Here is a 19,463-nt window from a genome sequence, read left to right as displayed (position 1 = left end):
TTTGTTGATGTACAAAGGTCCTTTAAAGAGAAGTGGTCTCAGTCCGGTCGACTTCGAGCTGACATTACTACCAAATTAAGTCATTTTAAGGAAGGCATTTTAAGACTCTTTATTTTATTTGACTAGGAACAGTCTTGTGTGTCATTACATCAAGAATGTCATAGTGATGGGTATATACATTTAAAAATGTGTTTTATGTCTTGTAATTGCATTGAGAAAAAAAAACCTGGCACATACCTATAGAAGCTTACGTTTGTTATTATAATTTACTCAATATGATTTTAATAGGATACTAAATACTTGTGAATCATATCAGTGTCATTAGCATCGGCGTAGCTAGTGGATCGCAGGAGCTGTTAGATTAACATTAACATACTTATAGTAGTTGTAATTGCGGCCTGTGACACCATGGAGCATATGTGTGGGCTCGAAAGGAGTGAGCAGAGGGTAGAGTTGTCGATTCTTGTTCTGTTTTCTGTGACTATCTTCCTCACCATGCTGAACACCCTCTCAGAATTTCAGTTGCGCGCACTACTAAAGAGACGCGCTGCCATGGAAACCAAACAATGGTGTAGCTGTATTAAAGTCCGAGTGGAAACAGTCGTGAGTAAATCTGATTTTGTCAGAAATCTGGAGAAATGCGGGAGAAATATGACCCCGGGAGGAAACCGGGAGAGTGCAATGAAATCGGGAGTCTCCCGCGAAAATCGGGAGGGTTGGCAAGTATGGTAGCACGTAGCTTACAGATCGTTGGATCGGCAATATTTTATTATTATTGCAGTCTGAAATCACAAAAGCTTTTACATATATCGCAGCAAAAACCGGCACTTACCTATAGAAGATTACGTTTGTTATTATAACTTACTCAATATGATTTTAAAGGATACTAAATACTTGTGAATCATATCAGTGCCATTAGCATCGGCGTAGCACGTTGCTTACAGATCGTTGGATCTGCGATATGTTATGATTATTACAGTCTCAAATCCAAACTTTATAAAAGATAGCGCTACAAAAACCGAGTTTAGATAAAGACAATTGCGTTACTTGGAACTAAATAGGAGAATAAATACTTGTGTTATCACCTCTGGCGTAGCTTTATAGCCTTCACACAGATCGCCATTACAGCACTATGTCTGAACATGTTAGCAAATGCCTGATCATTTAAATAAAAGCAAAGACTGCTGAGCTTACAAAATTAAATACAATTTTACAAAAATATATAAACATCCAACCGATTACTGTCGATGTTTGGGTTAGAAAAAAGGCTACATTGATAACAGTGGCGGTGCCAGAGATTTTCTTTTGGGGGTGCTGTGGGGTAGCTTGACGTTTCATAGAGGGTACTCAAACATGTAGGGTTTCACATTAAGGTACCGGGCGCTACAGTGGAATGTTCTACTCCCCACATGCACATACACAGTACACCCACGACTGTTACAATGAAGGCTCGATAGTCAGCTCACTGCATATAGGTGTTCTTTATGGATATTTTACAAATCATTCCCCTTTTAAACTAAATTCTTGTTTTACTGTCATATAGTATTTCATAACTGTTTTTCATGTATTCTCTTATTTTTTTTATAACTATAATGATCATATGAAGGTGTGCCTCGGAAATAATCTGTTACATAATTCGTGACCAAACCGTTTGAGACCCACTGAGATAATTTAGACTAAAGTTAACTATCTAAACACTCAGAGAGTCCTTTAGCTCACTTGAGCCTCTCAGTCTGACAGGAGAGGACTCTCCTCCAGCTTGTTGTGGAAACAGCTTCTTATATCCGTTAGTGCAGGCAGCTAGCTAACCAGATGCTAACAACACGGTCCCTGCTTGCACCGGTGCGCTCTCTCTCTCTCTCTCTCTCGCTCGCTCAATCACACTAAATGTGCTATTGTCCCACACACACAGAGCCAATCTTGAATGAAACACAGAGACCCAGAAGTACTTGCACTGTAGCATATTCGATGTGAGGGTCTAAGGACAGAGGGTGTCGTTTTTCTCATACTGATATTCTGAACAAACTGTGCTGTTGTATTTGCTGTAAAGCAGGCATCCTCAAAGTCCGGACTCCGGTCCGGATCCGGACCGAACCACAACTGTCTCTGGACTCTGAGCAAATTATACTTTTCATATGTATTATCTGTATTATCTGTGTTATCTGCGAGACATCGCCACAACGCAACGAGTCAAAATTCTCCGCTATGTCCACTGCATACAGCGCTCTGCATGTCAGACGGTTCCACTGTCTGTGTGTGTGTCTGTCAACGCTTTTGTCCAATCACATTCAGCATCCCGTCAGCGTTTTTTCCCCCCACCAACAGTCTGCGAATAAGAGGCACAGTAGTCTTCGCGGAATGCGGGTGGGAAAAATGCGTGTGTCGTCTCTTTCAACCTATCTGAGTCAGAGCGAGAGTTTAAAAAAAAAAAAGTCAGAGCGAGAGTTAACAGCTCATTTAGTTGCATCTGTACTGTAGCTAGTAGCCTAGTTTCACCTACCGGGGTGGCATGGGGTGGCAACTGCCACCCTAAAAATAGGCCTTGCCACCCCAGCTGCCACCCCAGTTGGCAGCTTTGTTTTGAAAGAAAAGTTGTGGCTCATCTGACATTTATGAGAGAAAGTCTCTAATGTCCAAGTGCAAGTGAATGCAGCACAAGATGCACGTTTTGTAACCCCTCCCCTGGCGCGAGCGTGGAAATATGATTGGCGGAGATTTCATTTGAACGGGACGGCGCAAAAAGAGAAGCATTCGGACCAAGCGGCAAACTCTGGGGAAGAGCCGGGACGCCAATACGGAAGTGCCACAAACTGCAGTTCATATATTGGCCGATAGGCGATGACTGCAGAAAGGAGCAATTTCCATAGACCCCAATGTTAAAATGCTCAATTTCACAGCAGAATAAAAACGTTTCTAGCCCTGGCTCCAATACATTTTATTATGTATATAGTTAGATTCCACCTTCGTGATTATGAATCTGTGAGTGAATTGTTTTCTAACGCGACCCTTTTATTTATATTAGGTCTTAAAGTTTTTGCATAAATTAGGGCGTGGTCACTTTGATGGACAGGTACGTGCCTCACTGTCAGCTAACAGCAATTTGTCCACTCTGCTAGGCTACAACGTTAGTTAGTTGTAGTTGCTGTACTTGACCCTTTAGCCGTGTTCGTGGTGATTGTGCCTTTTAGGGAATATTGTTACAAATACCAGACAATTAAAATGTCGTGCTGTGCGCTTGAATGTACTAACAGACCTTCCAAGAAGTCTACTCTCAGCTTTTTTCGGTGAGTAAAATGATAATATTATACATGTTAATCCCGTTAGCAGGTGTTTGTGTGCTTGTTAGTTTAGCTTGTTATGTAGCTTGTTATGTAGCTTATTATGTAGCTTATTAGCCAGCTAAGGACGTAACCCTTTATACATGTGTATATATATATATACAGTTTAGTTTATGATTCAGCCTTTTATAGTATATGGCTGTGACGCCCATAATGCTAAACGGGAGCAAATGTTAAAAGGGGACCCAATTATCCCAGTGGTGGCCGCCGGAGTCCACGCCGGCGGAGTCCGGCATTATAACTGGAGATCAAGGTATGCAGCGAAACGCAGACTTGGTTCGCCTGCAGCCCGCTGTAGTATTAGCTAAATAAATTATGTTGAACAAGGCTTATTAAGCTGAACATCGCCACAATTGTTCTGCTATGTATCGGTACTTATTTTATTTTATTAACGTGTGAATGACAAGCATTAAACATAACAACAAATAGCTCATTATCTTGCAGATTGTCTCGTTTGATTATGAATGTAACGTTTATATAGTGGAACTACACTGTTTTATCAAAACCAAAGTGCCACGCAGTAACTTGGTATGCATGTATTTCAGCAGGAAATGTGCAACCTAGATGACATTTACCAACACAGACTATATAGAAATATTTGTAAAAGTTGTTCATGTGTTATTAAGTGAATATGGCATTAACCCTCCTGTTGTCTTCGGGTCAAATCTGACCGATTTACTACTTTCATCAATCATAACTTTTTTGTTTTACATTCGATTGCATTAAGGATTTATGATATCCTTCACAGTAGACATTTGAACATATAAAATTGCTGATTGACCTTGTCGTGGTGAGTGGGCTTTAAACTAAGACGGGTCATACTGAATAGTCTGTGCACACATTTTTAACATGTGATCTTTCTTTCATGTAGGACGCTTGAGGGAAGTTGCAACGCCTCGGCCAATGTGATGTCTTCCCCACGTGAAAGAGATTGAAGGCATAATTTATAACTTGAGACAATTTTCCAAAAGTTATGACTTTTATTGGCTTAGGTAGTAATGGATTACATCCAACACGAATCAAGATCGTATAGAAAAAAAGGAAAGTGTAATCCTTAGTTACATGGGAAAAGATGTAATCGGATTAGTTTGACTTTTTTTAATAATAGGGAAACTCAGGATTACAATCTTATTCAAAACCTGAAAAGAGCATATAGTGTTTGTTGTAAAATGATCAGATGTTCTCTCTTCTCTGGAAGCGGTACTGTTCTGTAGGCTAATACTTTAATTGTGAATCTATACACCTACTGCCTGAGTCAGCTTTATGTATATTATACATTTAAGTAAAAGAATCATATTAATATTTCTTCTCTCCTGTGTTTATTTGCATTGCATTTGATATTGAGGTAATCCAAAAGAAAAATAAAGTTATCAGGTTACAGTACATTAGTTTTTATATCTTGATACTCACATTAAGTTACTGGTTGCGTTTTTGGCAAGTAGCCCTCCCAACCCTGTACATAAGTTACATCATTTTAATTACTGATACAGTTGTTGCACATCTTTAATTTATTTTCTAGTGTACTTAAGTCGTACATTTTCAATGTGAAATAGATCGGATTAAATATAGAGTAAAAGCACAATCTTAAATTATACATTTATAATTTTCCTATGCTTATTGTTAATGTAGTGGTGTTATAAACAAAATGTTGTCGTAAAGGAAATTAAGATGTTTTTTATTTGTTGACAAAAGATTTAAAGTTGATGCTCACAACATGTGGGAACATTTATTGAGAAAAATGTTTCTATTGTAAAACAAATAATTATCTGCATACTGAACAATTTAGAAACTCTCTAAAAGGTATTATTTTCTGTGATGTTACGACCCTGTAGGGATTGTGGGTATTGCATTTCATAATTACATTCTATGGTATGCTTATGACATATTTGATGCCAAAATACATGGGATTAGGGGAGACCTTCTTGGTGTTTGCATTGTCACTGATAAATGACAAGGTAGTATTCATTGTCAAGATTTTGTGTTTTTAAACTTGGGACTCTTTTCAGACTGCTACGGCTTGGGAAAAGATTTGAGCCTTAATGTGTAATGTTTTCTGTATTGTATGGTTAGCTTATCCTTTCATTTGATAGTCAGATTTGGATGTGATAGCTAACATTTTCAGTAAGCAGTAGACAAAAGAAGTGAAAATATGAATGTGATTTATTTTAAATATTTACAGAATTATTTTAACAAATAAAATAACAAAAAACATAATAACAAATTTAAAAAAAAAGTTTGACAGACAGCCATGCCCAGCATGGGCCTGGAGAGCTACATAGTCCATTGGGGGGAAGAGGGGGGGGGTGGGATGTGGGGAAGAGGAAGAGCAGCCATGTTAACAGTGTTATGGCTACAGATGTAATATCTAACTCAACATTAGCCATGACAGTCTGGGCTTAGCAAGGGCCTTAGAAAACATACTCTAAAGGCCAAATCCAAAAACAGTGATACTGACATTTTAGCAGTTCACAGTCTTTGGAGATGGTCTTTCAGGCAATTGGCTAGTGACTTTAAAAAAATATCATTTCCCCTAGGGGTGAAATGAACTCTATCTCGCAAAAAAAGCCCAGGACTGTCATGTCTAATGTTGGAGTGGTCAACAATGGCACCATTTAGGCTATGAACAAAAGTAGCGATAACACTGTTAACAAACTTCCGGGCCTTGTCAATTTTGACAGGATTTGCACCAGCCCTCCATCGGCACCTCTGGTTGATCTGGGAGAGCATGATCTTCATGCCAGGGTGCCGATGGTGAAGCTGGTGCAGGTCCTCCTTCATCTGATTCACCAAGTGAACACTGGGCACATCCCCCAAGTCGTTGCCGCCACAGTGGATGAGGAGGACATCCGGGGCTGCTCTTCCTCGCAGGGAGTTGGAAAAGAAGGGGAGGAGACCTCTCCAGCGCAGTCCACCCCAACCGAACCAGCAGGCGCGAAGGTCGAGGCCAAGGTTGCTGCCGATGGTCTCTGTAGCTCTCTGGGCTCCACGCCGGACATAGCTGTCCGATTATCCATACAGTCACTATGGGAGGAAAATAAATGAGAGTAACAAATGCTTCAGATAATGAGGAATATCAAATTAAGTATAAAGGGTTGCTCATTTTGTTCCTTTGACAATAACATACAACATAACATATGAAATCACACCTGACGTATATATATATATATATATATATATATATATATATATATATATATATATATATATATGTATATATATATAGTATGTTTGTGTGTAATGTCAACCATCTGAAGTCATGTAAAGTAAGCCAGGACCATCAACTTACAGGTTGTGGAGGAGGTTGCCATCTTTTTTTCTTAATGCTGAAATAAATAAAAATGGTTTAATCAATATAAAAGCGCCTTTCTTTTTCTACAGTCATATTTAATTTATACTCTCACAGCGCTGTTGAAACAGTAACGTTGGATTAAATGTATATACAATTGATGGTCAAAAAGTATAAATATGCAAATTTTGCATTTGTTAGCCCATGCATATTACACTGTTTATATTTGAATCATGGACAAGCGTTTTTAAACTTGTATAGTGTAATATCAAGAACAGTTAAATCATAGGGAAAAGCTTTGTTTAATTCACAATACGCTAATTCCTTTACATACTGTATAGGCCACAGTTTATGGCTAATTCCATAGGCTAATTCACGCAACACTGGCCATATCTCTGCTAGTTTACAAAGTTGTTACAAATGACATTTATATTTGAAAAACGGTGAAGCACTTAAAAAACAATTGTATAGTGTAGGTTCAAGAACATTTAAATCAAAAGGACAAGTTTTGTAAAGTTACCTTCAGAACGCCGGGAACGAGGAGCAGTGACCGGAAGCTGGGTTGTTAGCTTAATACTGTGAGCATGTTAGCTTAGCTTCTTAGCCTGAGCTAGGTCTGGAACTTCACGGCCGTTGGCAGAAGGTCCCGCCCTGTCCCGCCTCGACTCCGCCACGGCTCCGCCTCTTTGCCCTTATTTGGATCAGGATGTAGCAGGCGGGAGTTAGACTCAGACGTCACTGTCGAGCCGTTAGTGGCCGACTCCGCCTACTAAGGGCTTCTCGGCAACTCTGCAGAATCCTATGGGTGACGTCACGGACCCTACGTCCATTTATATATACAGTCTATGATTCGGACCCAGGCAAGTACCGAAGGAATGAGGTATTTGCGGTCTACAATGACAGAGAAGAGACTGTCAAGTTTGGCTGTACTCAGCATTGAATCAAAACGCACTAAAGCTGTTGATCTTAATAAGTTTGTGAGGCGTTTTGCTGAACAAAATGGTAATCGCTGCATTCAGCTGTATTAGACATGTCAACTTGATGCTCTGCTCACGGATGAGCATACAAAACTGTTAAGATGATGACCTTACGTGTGTAAATATATTTTTTTCTTTGTGGGGGTCTGCCCCCAAAAAACAGTTTTAAGTCCTGCGAAAGTCAAATAAGATGGTGTGTAAAACTACACTGCCCAGCCAAAAAAAAGGAACCACTTTGATTTAACTAGGCCAGTAGGTAAGGGCATTCCACTGGATAATAACTGAAGTATAAAAGAATGCATGACTGAAGTGATGGGGACCATGTTTGAAGGCAAACAAAAAGAGGAAATAACAGGTCAAATCAAGCAAATCCCCCTCTCAGATTCCACAGCAACCAGAAGAACATAAATACTAGCTGGTGATTTGATTAATCAGCTTTGTGATGGAATACAAAATGCACAGTGCATTTCCTTAGCTGTGGATGAGTCCACTGACACCACTGACAATGCTCAGTTGCTGGTCTTTGAATTTTTATGATGAGGCAAAGGGGGAGTTTGTTGAAGATGTGTTGGGCCTGACGAACCTCAGTGGACACACAAGGGGGCAAGACATTTATAAAGCAATAATGGGAATGCTGAATGAAAGAGGGTGCAGCTGCCTTTATTGTAAGCTTGTCTTATTGAAACATTTTTTTTGGACCTTTAAGATTTGTATTTGAGTACCCCTGCTGTAAAGTGTCTTTACTGTAGGGTATTTGTATTATATGTACAGCACTTTGGCTCGACCAAAAATCGTTTAAAAATGTGCTATATGAATAAAACTTGATTTGATTTGATTTGATTTGATATTCTCCACCGCTTGAGAATTGTCGTATTTTTTCGTTTTTTTTATGAAACATTTTTCTTAGGTCCATCATATTGAATAACTCCGAGTCCGAATGACAGTTTAAACATTGTCACAGGATAGGTACCTGTCAGCCAATAAGACACGTTTATTTCCATGCAACTCTCTGATTGGTCTGGTGTCTTGCCTCTGTTGCATTCACTGAACACGTGAAATTACAATCCTGCCGACTGCCGTCCTTTCTAGTGTCTTGATGAGGTTCAGGCTAAGCACGGTTAATGTATTATATATTATTGAGGGAGAATTGTCCGGGGCTACAGAAAAAACATTCGGGGCTTTGACCGTACCCACTGGATGTGGATACGGAGGAAAAGAGAGAGGGTTTTGTTTTCTGACACTTTGTGATTTCCCTCACACACCGGGGAAACATATTTATGTATAAAAGATATAAAAAAGTGCATTGTGCATGATAGGTCCCCTTTAAGTATCATTTTGAATGGAGGACTTTAACTTTTACTTATGTCAATAATCTGAATACTTCTTCCACCTCTGGTTACTAATGAACATTATATATGTTTAAATTCCGAAAAACATTATAGATTTATTAATTTTGTGTTAGCTCTTTGCTACAGCAAATAATGATTTATTATATTAGATGCACAGAGAATGAAAAATAATAATAATAATAGCTTGCATTTATATAGCGCCTTTCAAGGGACCCAAGGTCGCTGTACAGTAATAGGGCAAAAACAAACATAACAAAACAAAAGTCAGACAGACAAAACAACAGATCGATTAGGGGCCGAAAGCCTTGGCAAACAGATGGGTCTTGAGGGCCCTTTTGAAGGCGTCGAGTGTGGGGATGTTGCGAATCTCCGCAGGGAGAGCGTTCCAGAGGGTGGGGGCTGCCACACTGTAGGCTCTGTCCCCGAAGGTTCGCAGTTTGGTGCGGGGGGGTGGTGAGCAGGCCAGAGTCTGAGGACCGCAGGTTCCGGGGTGGGGCATGTGGGTGAAGGATGTCCGATAGGTACTGGGGGGCAAGGGCATGGAGGGACTTGTAGGTGAGGAGGAGTACTTTGTAAGATATACGGGACTTGACCGGCAACCAGTGTAGGTGGATGAGGGTGGGAGTGATGTGCTGCCACGGCTTTGTGTGTGTGAGTACCCTAGCAGCACAGTTTTGGACATACTGGAGCCTGTCCAGGGGGTTTTTGGGAACCCCGAACAGGACACCATTGCAGTAGTCCAAGCGGGTGGTGACAAATGCATGTATTAGGGTTTCGGCAACCGACTCCGAAAGTGACGGTCGGAGTCTGGCAATGTTCCTCAGGTGGAAAAAGGCCGATTTGGTCACAGATTTGACGTGGGAATGGAAGGAAAGGGTGGAGTCAAGGATGACACCCAGGTTGCGGACAAAAAGAGATTGGTTTCCTCTTTATTTTCGATAGGTGTTGCTCAATAGGATATCGTGTGCAGATTTTAAAGAACGCGTCAGTCTTATTTTGTCAGAAACGAAACTGAAACTGTTCAGAATGAACAAATAGGAGGAGAAAGACAGATCATTGAGAGAATCGCGAGGAGAGAGACAAGGTAAAATGCAGCTTGACTGCTAATCTGATTCATTTTATTATTTAAAAATGCAATGGATTTTAATACAACGTAACACAACAGTCATACAGTCGCTGTCGAGGTTGTATAACATTCGTGCAAACAAACTAACAGGCCTACTCCGAATACAGTTACGTGTTTTAAAAAAGTAACGTAGGCCTATTCAGATTACTTTTAGAATACTTTTGGAATACTTTACTTTTCCATCAGATATGTGTATGTTTGGGTGTACAGGAGACACACAAAGCTAAAGGAAACTGAAAGTTATTTTACTGTTTTAATGGCTTATCAAGAGCACAACTCGAACAAAACATCTGAAACGATGTTCTAACTTTTAAAACTTTTTCCAGTCACTTGCCCCATGCATTCAGCAGCAGCAGCAGGCTATTCACTTTGATTGTATCCCGTTATGAAATATCATCATTTCAACAATAAAGAAATGCTACATAAACGTTATCTTGCACATTGTATCGAACCAACTCCGTTTCTAATAACCAATATCATTATTCCGCTCTCATCACTCCACAAAATAGATCCCTCTCTCGTCTGTGTGCTCGCTCACAGACACGCTGCATTTCTCTCTCTCTATCTATCTCTCTCTCTCTCTCTCTCTCAATTCAATTCAATAGCTTGATTAGCATGACCATAGTTACATACAGTATTGCCAAAGCTCTGTATAGTTGCAACATCTATACACAAATACATAAACAAACTGCTAAGAATTTGAACAGCAAGAACATGTTTTTATTTGTGTTTTTTACAAGGAATACTGATTCATTTTAATTCATATAATACATTGCTCTCTCTCTCTCTCTCTCTCTCTCTCTCTCTCTCTCTCTGCAGCGCCGTGCACACAGATATCTACATGTATTCCGTTACAACCCAATAGTGATGGGAATTCCGGCTCTTCTTGGTGAGCCGGATCATTTGGCTCGGCTCACCAAGAAGAGCCGGCTCTTTCGGCTCCCAAACGGCTCTTCAGTTTACCACATATTATACCTTTTATAATTCAATCAAATGTAGCCCTGTTTTGACTAATGATTTATATGTGTACACATATCACTTAAATTATTCAATACATCCTTTGTACTGAAGTATTCAAAAGTAAAAATTACATGTTTAATATCAATTATTTGCTGTGGCCAATTGTTTTCATTGCATTTACAGACCCTTGTATCTCTCTGATACCACCCAATGAATGCACTGACTTGCTTGTAGAACCACGCTACACAAAGCAGATAGCAACACCTATAAAAACTTAAGCATAGACATTTTAAAAAAGGGGCTACTGTATCGACATTTTAAAATTATATTTAAAGAAAAGGCCCTGACAAAACAGCAGGGCTCTATTTCAGTCCTAACTATAGAAAAAAAGACAGCAACAGCTGACATCAAATCTTTGCTGAGCCCAAAGATAATCATAAATAAATAACATAGTGAAAATAAATATATTGCAATGCTCAAAACAGCAGCATCCAACCGTCTCTAATCCTTGGATATTACATGTCACTGCATGCATGCACGGAGCAGCTGTAGCGCGGAGATCATCATATCATTCTGTCTTGTATTACTTAACAAAAAATAACAAAAACAAAAAAACGGCTCATCGCGGGCGCGAGCCGGCTCCCGTCGTTCACTTAAAAGAGCCGGCTCTTTGAGCCGGCTCGTTCGCGACCGACACATCACTACAACCCAACCCTGCCCACACTACAATAAACAAAGTGGGGTGTGTGTGGAAAATATAATCGTTTAATAGACTGCTCTTAAGATGTCAAAAATATGTAAATAAAGTTTCCTATGATTAATGTTTTTAATTTCCCAGTTTGTTCAAACATATCTTACACACATAGTAGCATTTTTTTAAGATGCAAAATAGTTACAATGTATATAAGAAATAATGATTGAATACATAAATGAGAAATGATGACTAATAAAATATTTTGTTCTCATTTTATAACCTGTCTTTGATATGTCTTCTATCTTGAAGTGTTGCATTATTTATTCATATTTTTATTTATTTACTTATTCACTAATTGATCTAACCCTATTTTAAGTTGTATACTGTTTTAAAATAATGCTTTTTCTGCATACTAATAGATAAGTATCCCTTATATGCTGTATCTACGCTATTTTAGATTACTTTTAGGTAAGTATTAGTCAATTGAACACAAAGTACTGTAGAGTACGTCTAGAGGGCGACTAATCACTGTCTATTCTCAGTCCTACACATCTTTAATCACATCAATAATGACTTTTGGGGACTCATCAGGTGACAATTAAGATCTTAAAATTGGGTTTTAATTTCTTCTTCAAATGTCCCCATAACAATTAAGTGTTGGCATAAAACAAAAGTATAAATCTTTATTTACTTTCAATCTAAGGAAAAAGGTGATTTGCCTAAAATGCAAATAAGTGTTAATAAATACAAAGCAGAGGCCTCCTGTGGACTCTGAACATCTTGGGTGGCATGTGTTGCTTCTATGTGGAGCACGTCCTTTCCTAATGTCTGTGTGTGACCTCTACAGATGTCCAGCATGCAGGTTTGCTACTGCGGATGGTCCAAAGTCACCACCTACCAGGGTCTGAGGATTCACCAGGGGAAGATGGGATGCACACCGAGGGGAATGGGTATCCCTGAGAGGGAACAAATCGGATTTCCAAATTACATTACATCTTCCAACATTGGATCCAATAGCTGGATTACTCCAGTCCGGAAGGAGGTACATTCTAACAAATGTATAGATTATGAGTTCCTATACATTATAAAAACAAATAAACTTTGACTTTTAGTAAACATAATGACAAACACGATGTCTTGGTTCAAACCACAATTACGAATTACACTATTGTGGACCGTGAGAATAATTATCATGTCACCTTAGCTTTACATTGTTCCTGAAGATGTTGAGAAGCAATTGCTGTTTCTATAAATGTGGAGTAAGTGCTTTGTTTATGTGTGTGACCTCTAAAGATAACCAGCACATCAGACAAGAGCATGCAGATTTGCTACTGCGGATGGTCCAACGTCACCACCTACCAGGGTCTGAGGATTCACCAGGGGAAGATGGGATGCACACCGAAGGGAATGGGTATCCCTGAGAGTGACCAATTCAGATTCAAAGGTTACAAGTATACAAATGCTGACAGTGGACCTTCAATCAAAATAGACAAAACTTTGACTCCCCCCCAACACAGCAAAACTCATCAAAACACCAACAACGTTCGTAGAGCGCTCGATTTCTCCACCGGTGCACAGCAGGTACAACAGGTTTCATTTTATTTTAATGTCCCGCTGGAGAGTACATCCTACCTGATTGATGGAGTTTAGAGAATTCCTTGTTGTAACGCTTATAAATGTACCTTCTTTAATAGATCCATTGCAGCCTGAAATGTATACTATCTTTGGGTCTAGCTTGCACTAAGTGCCTTCTTCCTTTAGGTGGAGCAGTTGTACTGGGAACTTCCAACAACTTCAATTGCCTTCCAGTTAAAGGAGAGGGAGAGAGAAAGGGAGACGGAGAAGGAGATGGAGAAAGAGAGGGAGGCTCAAAAACTACAAAAGGTACTTAACTTTAAATTATACAATGTTTAATTGGATAAACCTAGCAGTGTGGCTCTATTTGTGACATGTTTGCCTATTGTTAGGTCTGTTGGTTCACCACTATGGTCTGGTCTTAAATATTTCAACTAGTCTCAAATGAAGCTTCATGAAATGTGGTACTGATATCCACGGTGCCCACAGGAAGAATCCTACAGCCTTTGGTCGAACTTTGACTTTTGATGTAATGCTATATCTGGTATATAAGAAGTGAAAGTAGTCAGTGTTTGAGCCGTGTATTCATATGAAAGCTGCTCATTAGCTCAATTGTTTCAAACTCATAGGCTTCTAACCTTTGTTGTCACCCCCTACTGGCCATTTGAAAGAATACCTGTTTAAAGAATTTAGCATAGTCATCACTTTTCGTACCATGATATCAAGGATTACTGGTACCGTTTTTAAACATCTACAAGATGCATTGGCCAAATTGCTATTGAAGACATTTCTGGTCAATAGATGTTATATCCTTGGGCCATCGGTGTTTCCCAGTTCCCATCTTCTAGTGCCACCAGCAGGTGCATATTTGTTGTTTTAAGGTATTGTCCCATGAGCTTCGGATGGGTTTAAATGACAGTTATGCTCCCCTTAGCTTTTATTGGACCTTACTGTATTGGCAATCTAATAAAAGTACTTTGTGTCTTTACTCAAGATGAGGCAAGACAGGATAAGGGCTGATTTACAGCAGAAAATTCAACTAAGAGAACAGAAGATTTCTGAAGTCACATCATCTGTAAAAGACTGCATGGTGAGCCGAAGCAGATTATTTACATTTTCTCCTTTGATTAAGGTTTTTTTCAACATCCTCATCATCCGTTACTCTTTTCAGGGCGGCTTGGATGCCGAATGGCTGGAGATCAACAGCGTTTTCTCAGAAGTGATGAAAGTCGTGGAGGACTCTCGGAAGAAAGCCCTTCAACCTCTGGAGGAGAGGTGGGTGGCTCAGTAAATATTGCAGTGATTTATGACATTAACTGCACCGATGTTAAGGTCATCAATAAATGACACTGCCTATTGTTACTATATGTTATTTTAGGAGACAGAGAGTGAGTAGAGAAGGACTTGATCAGGTCAAGAAGCTGCAGAATGAAATTGACAAAATCAGGAAGACCATTGATGAGTTGGACAAAAATGCCGACTTGCAGGTAAGACATCCAAGCTTTTGGCATTTTTCTACCATTAAACAAGTCATTTGGCCTCTATAATGCTAGTTCAGTCAGACAACTCACGTGTTCTTAATATGTTTATTATAGCAGCATATAGTTTGAGTTTGGCGTCTAGGCTCGGGCCTCATCACTCCACAGATTTACAAAGAACATTGAGTGATGATTAGATAACTATCCCCCGAGCCTACAGGTGGAAGCTGGGGTGGAGCTGGGATGGAGCTGGGGTGGAGCTGGGGTGGAGCTGGGGTGGAGCTGGGGTGGTGGTGGGTCAGGCAAGCAGCAGCAACATGACACACAGCAGCAGGAACATGAACATGAACGCAGCAATAGCAAGTGAACACAGCAGTGGCAGCAGCAGCATAGCGAGGCAGAGGCAGGAAGACCTGGCAGCTTAAATAGAGCGGCATGTTTAGGAGAATGTGTTTGGTTGGTTGTAAGAGGACGAGGTGCGTCACGTGTTAATGTTTCATTGGTGCCCGAGTTGACTGCCTGAACTAGCTCGCAGGCTTCGCCCCATATCTCAGTATGCACGGAAAATATCCAGATCCAGGGGACACTAAAAGGTGTATACTGAGAATGTGACATTTATCCCACAGGCTCTTCCTAAAACATTCCTGGATGAATCTCGAGATTGGAAAAATTTCACTGTTGACACTTCATTCTCCTTTGGGTCACTGAGAACTACAATATCAAGCATGATGGAACAAATTCACCAGGAACTGGAAAAACTCTCTTCTGTTGGTATGTTCTTGACTTTAAAACGTGAAAACTCAAGCACCATTGCTTTCTTTGAGTTTCGCAAATAATAAAACACGAATCATCGGGAACCAATCTGAATGAAGATGTTTTTCTTATTCTACAGGCGTTACATTTAAAGCAAAAGCCTATCCATTGCCTATTGCATATAATGTAATGTTTTTAAATCATAGTAACAAGATTTCTCTATCCACAGAACTCAAGAGGATTCCCAGATATGCAGGTGTGTGACCCAGAATATAAAGAGAAAATGGCAGTAATTAAACATTGAAACCTGGTCATGGTTTGAAAGAAAACACGTCTAGGCACTCACAAGAGGAGTGATAATATCCTATATAGATATTAAGCAGATCTGTTGAATGGTTGAATTCAGTTTCATCAGCATTTGTTTGTTGAGAGCATTTCATGTCTGACCCACTGAGCATACCCCTCCATTTTTGGTAAAACATTTTCCACAAACAAACTCTTTGCAGTCTTAAAGTTAGACTTTTTGATCACATAACTCTCCACTTAGTCACTAGAGGCATTTTCTTAAAATATGAAACAGTGTTTTTTCTAGGGAGGACAATCTCCACCTTGTGCTATGAACAAGCTGTGACCTTAAACAATGATTTGGTCCTACTTGTAGAGCAATATTGTGGAAGTTATACATTTTAAAGCTTTAAAACCTCTCAAGACTTCTTAATATTTGCTTTCTTTATGAAGTAGTTATACTTGAATTTAACAAGTTAAAATTAAAAGCATCAGCATGTAGTTTGTGTCATCCATATGAAGTGCATGATGACCCTGTTTCTATTTATCTCCTCAACCACAGTGGATGTAAAGCTGGACCCAACCACAGCCCACCAGTGCCTTGTGCTTTCCCCCGATGGAAAGACAGTTAGTGATGGAGGAAATGACCAAAAAGTACCCGATGCTCCGCAGAGGTTCGACGTGTTGGGCAGCATCCTGGGGATCAACAGGTTGACTTCTGGGAAGTCATACTGGGAGGTGGAGGTCACCAACAAGTCGGGGTGGGACCTGGGTGTGGCACGACGCAATGCAAATCGCAAGGGGAAACTCTCTGTGAACTCGGAGAGCGGTTACTGGGTAGTCGTGCATTACGAAGACAAAAAGTACGCAGCCCTGACAGTACCACCAGTCAGCCTCCCCCTGAAAGAGAAACCTGAAAAGGTCGGAGTGTTTGTGGATTACGAGGAACGTCTCGTGTCCTTCTACAATGTGATGGCTCAATCTCACATCTACACGTTTACCGAGTGCATGTTCAGCGATCTGATTCTTCCATATTTCAGTCCACATCCTAAACAAAATGAGAAAAACTCCCATCCTCTGATTATCTCTCCTGTGAAGAAGCAGTTGTAGTTATATGAAGTGAATAGTTACCGGTGCACTAAAAGTTAAAGGGGACCTATCATGCAAAATTCACTTTTTTATGTATTTTATACATAAATATGTGTAAAGTTCGCTGCGTGAGTTTGGGGAACTCACGCAGCATCAGAAAATAAAACCCTTTCTCTTTTCCTCCGTACCCAAATCTTTTAAAAACTGTGGTACAACGAGCGGATACAGATTCGCTGCCGATATGACGTCAAATCGGCGGCGGACCCACAGAAAGTTGCCATCAGAAACAATGCCTGACGTGTTTTGGACGTAATTTCGTCTTTTTTTACATTAGCAAGCCTCGCTAACACTCAGAGCCAACCTGTACTGTAGAGCACATGTGTTTAAAAAGCAGGATATAAAAAAAGGAACTCACCTTGTGATGAACCCGCAAGAGAAAAAGCATTTGAGCTCCATACTGTTTCCGAAATAATCCTTGATTTGGTTTAGAACAGGATGGCGTTTTATCACAGCAGAATTTAACTTTATCTCCGGTAGAATTCTGATCAGGCATTAGCTCCGCCTCCTCTTTCTTTTATTTTTTTAAGCTAAGGACCCAAAATCCGCGTTTCTCTAACAAGGCTGCAAAAGAGGGGAATGAGCAGTATGAGGCATGGCTACAATGGGTGATCTGTTTGGTATTTTAAGCAAAAAACTTCACAGACATGTTTTGTATAGGTATGACCCTACAATATATGTTCCAATATAGCATAATAGGTCCACTTTAAAATGCACCACTCACTGTAAATATCAGTCCAGGTGTACATGATATTTAATGACACTACCAAAGGGTTTAAATCTAGGGTTTTGGTCTGGCCATCTGAGATAGTCTACGATCAGTTTTACGTGTTAAATAGTTTGAATTTAAACTTTTAAAACGATTAGTGTGTGTACCTACATTATCCTTAATGATATTTTAATAATGTCCAAAGCCTTGAATAATCAGTAACAGTTTGTTCACTTCGGTCACTTCAAACGGGTTGTAGGCTATCCCCTTTCGGTATGAGTCAGCATGGTCGCTCCTGCTAGCTGTCATAAATGGACACTTTTTAAATCTTGTTCGTTTCTAACTATATCTTTTAACTAAATGGAGAATTTCTGTTATCAGACATGTGTATCTTAAGCTAACAGACACACTAGCTAAGCTAACATTAGCAGGAGCAGAATAGCATCCGAAAAACACATTTTTTTAACTTCAAACTTTAATCTGTGTTTCCATCGGTCATTATAAGAAGGACTGTTTATTGTTTAGAGTAGGAGACCCTATACAGACCAGTTCACTCGCTTTTAATTCCTCCTGAACAGGATCTTAGAATTATCAGACAAACAGAAAAAGCTAATGTTAGCGGTTAGCTTGCAACCACACAGATGGATTTGATGTTTTGTATGCAAAATCCACATTTTGGAATTAACTTTAGCTGTCAACTGCTTCGACTAAAAAGCATAACATTCCTCAAATGGTTAAATTAAGTACTATGCAATAGAAAATGTACTTGTTTACATTCTACCATTTATCTTTACTTGATATAACCCCTAACTCTTGCACACTGTATTTTCTTTATTTTTTAAATTACATTTTACAGATCCTTTTTTGTAGTTCCAGATTATCTGTTACACCGCCATGCATGACTCTCTCTACATATAACTATTGACAGTTATAACAAAATGTTTTATGTTATTAAGTGAAAAGCCATTATTACAAGTTATATTTGTGAAACTTTTTATATATCTCTTCAGGGGTTTTGTAAAAACTAAAGCAATAAAACATGATTGACGTTGTATTTGTTGATGTACCAAGGTCCTTTAAAAATAAGTGGTCTCAGTCCGGTCGGAAGGTTGTGAGTTCAAATCCCGCCAGGAACACCACCACTAGTGTGCCCTTGAGTAAGGTCCTTAGTTACTCCAGGGAGAATGTCCCTGTAATTGGTAATTGTAAGTCGCTTTGGATAAAAGCGTCAGCTAATTGAAATGTAATGTAATGTACTGTAATGTAAAACGTGATGTTTGTGTTGAAGGGTCCGATGTCTTTATTTCCTCCTCCTGTTGCTGCACTGAATATGACCGTCTTCATTTCTGTACAAAGACACATTATAATGTCATTATCATTTACATTTAGCGTAGCATTTCAACAATTTTCCATTGGATAATCCGAACATAATTCTACCGAGAGGTCTTTAAATGAATCAGAACAAAAGTTTCACTTTACCTTTGTTCATCAGTCCAAGAGTCTGGTTTTCAGTGTCCATCAGTCTCGTTTCAGTGTCCATCAGTCTCGTTTCAGTGTCCATCAGTCTGGTTTTCAGTGTCCATCAGTCTCGTTTCAGTGTCCATCAGTCTCGTCTCGTTTCAGTGTCCATCAGTCTCGTTTCGGTGTCCTTCAGCCTCGTTTCACCATCTTCCATCCTGGTCTCCATAACTCTTGATTTCTCACTTACTGCATCAAACTCTCTCAGGAGCTTGCACATGTCAGGAAAGCATTCCTGTGTTTCTAAGTGACTTCCTAATATAGTAGTA

The 19,463-nt window shown here is 39.6% G+C and overlaps 1 protein-coding gene across 4 annotated transcripts; it reads left to right on the top strand.

Annotated features, from left to right (window-relative positions):
- The first annotated feature begins 9,575 nt into the window (after window positions 1-9,575).
- On the top strand, window positions 9,576-17,124 carry LOC117498081 (E3 ubiquitin-protein ligase TRIM21-like). 4 transcript variants are annotated; one of them, XM_034150146.1, is made up of 10 exons: window positions 9,576-9,601; window positions 12,578-12,727; window positions 13,024-13,311; window positions 13,492-13,614; window positions 14,300-14,395; window positions 14,477-14,580; window positions 14,684-14,792; window positions 15,410-15,554; window positions 15,766-15,792; window positions 16,384-17,124. In XM_034150146.1, the coding sequence occupies exons 1-10, from the start codon at window positions 9,578-9,580 to the stop codon at window positions 16,929-16,931; spliced, it is 1,614 nt and encodes a 537-aa protein (XP_034006037.1). In that variant the 5' UTR covers window positions 9,576-9,577; the 3' UTR covers window positions 16,932-17,124. The 4 variants fall into 4 exon arrangements, with proteins under 4 accessions (XP_034006037.1, XP_034006034.1, XP_034006035.1 ...); XM_034150143.1 differs by having other exon boundaries at window positions 12,578-12,772; XM_034150144.1 differs by lacking the exon at window positions 9,576-9,601 and adding an exon at window positions 9,758-10,034 and having other exon boundaries at window positions 12,578-12,772.
- The last annotated feature ends 2,339 nt before the right edge of the window (window positions 17,125-19,463 follow it).

This window comes from Trematomus bernacchii, unplaced genomic scaffold, assembly GCF_902827165.1.
Source record: "Trematomus bernacchii unplaced genomic scaffold, fTreBer1.1, whole genome shotgun sequence".
NCBI classification, from domain to species: Eukaryota; Metazoa; Chordata; class Actinopteri; order Perciformes; family Nototheniidae; genus Trematomus; species Trematomus bernacchii.
Note: the sequence above shows the minus strand (reverse complement) of the source record. Positions and strands in the feature narration are given on the sequence as shown.

What these genes read in the sequence shown, in the direction of transcription:
- LOC117498081 (XM_034150143.1), top strand. Translation starts at nt 9,578, where the DNA reads ATGTGCTGCCACGGCTTTGTGTGT. An exon ending in TCTCCACCGGTGCACAGCAG is followed by an intron (nt 13,312 to 13,491) that starts GTACAACAGGTT and finishes TTCTTCCTTTAG; the next exon opens with GTGGAGCAGTTGTACTGGGA. An exon ending in GAGGATTCCCAGATATGCAG is followed by an intron (nt 15,793 to 16,383) that starts GTGTGTGACCCA and finishes CCTCAACCACAG; the next exon opens with TGGATGTAAAGCTGGACCCA.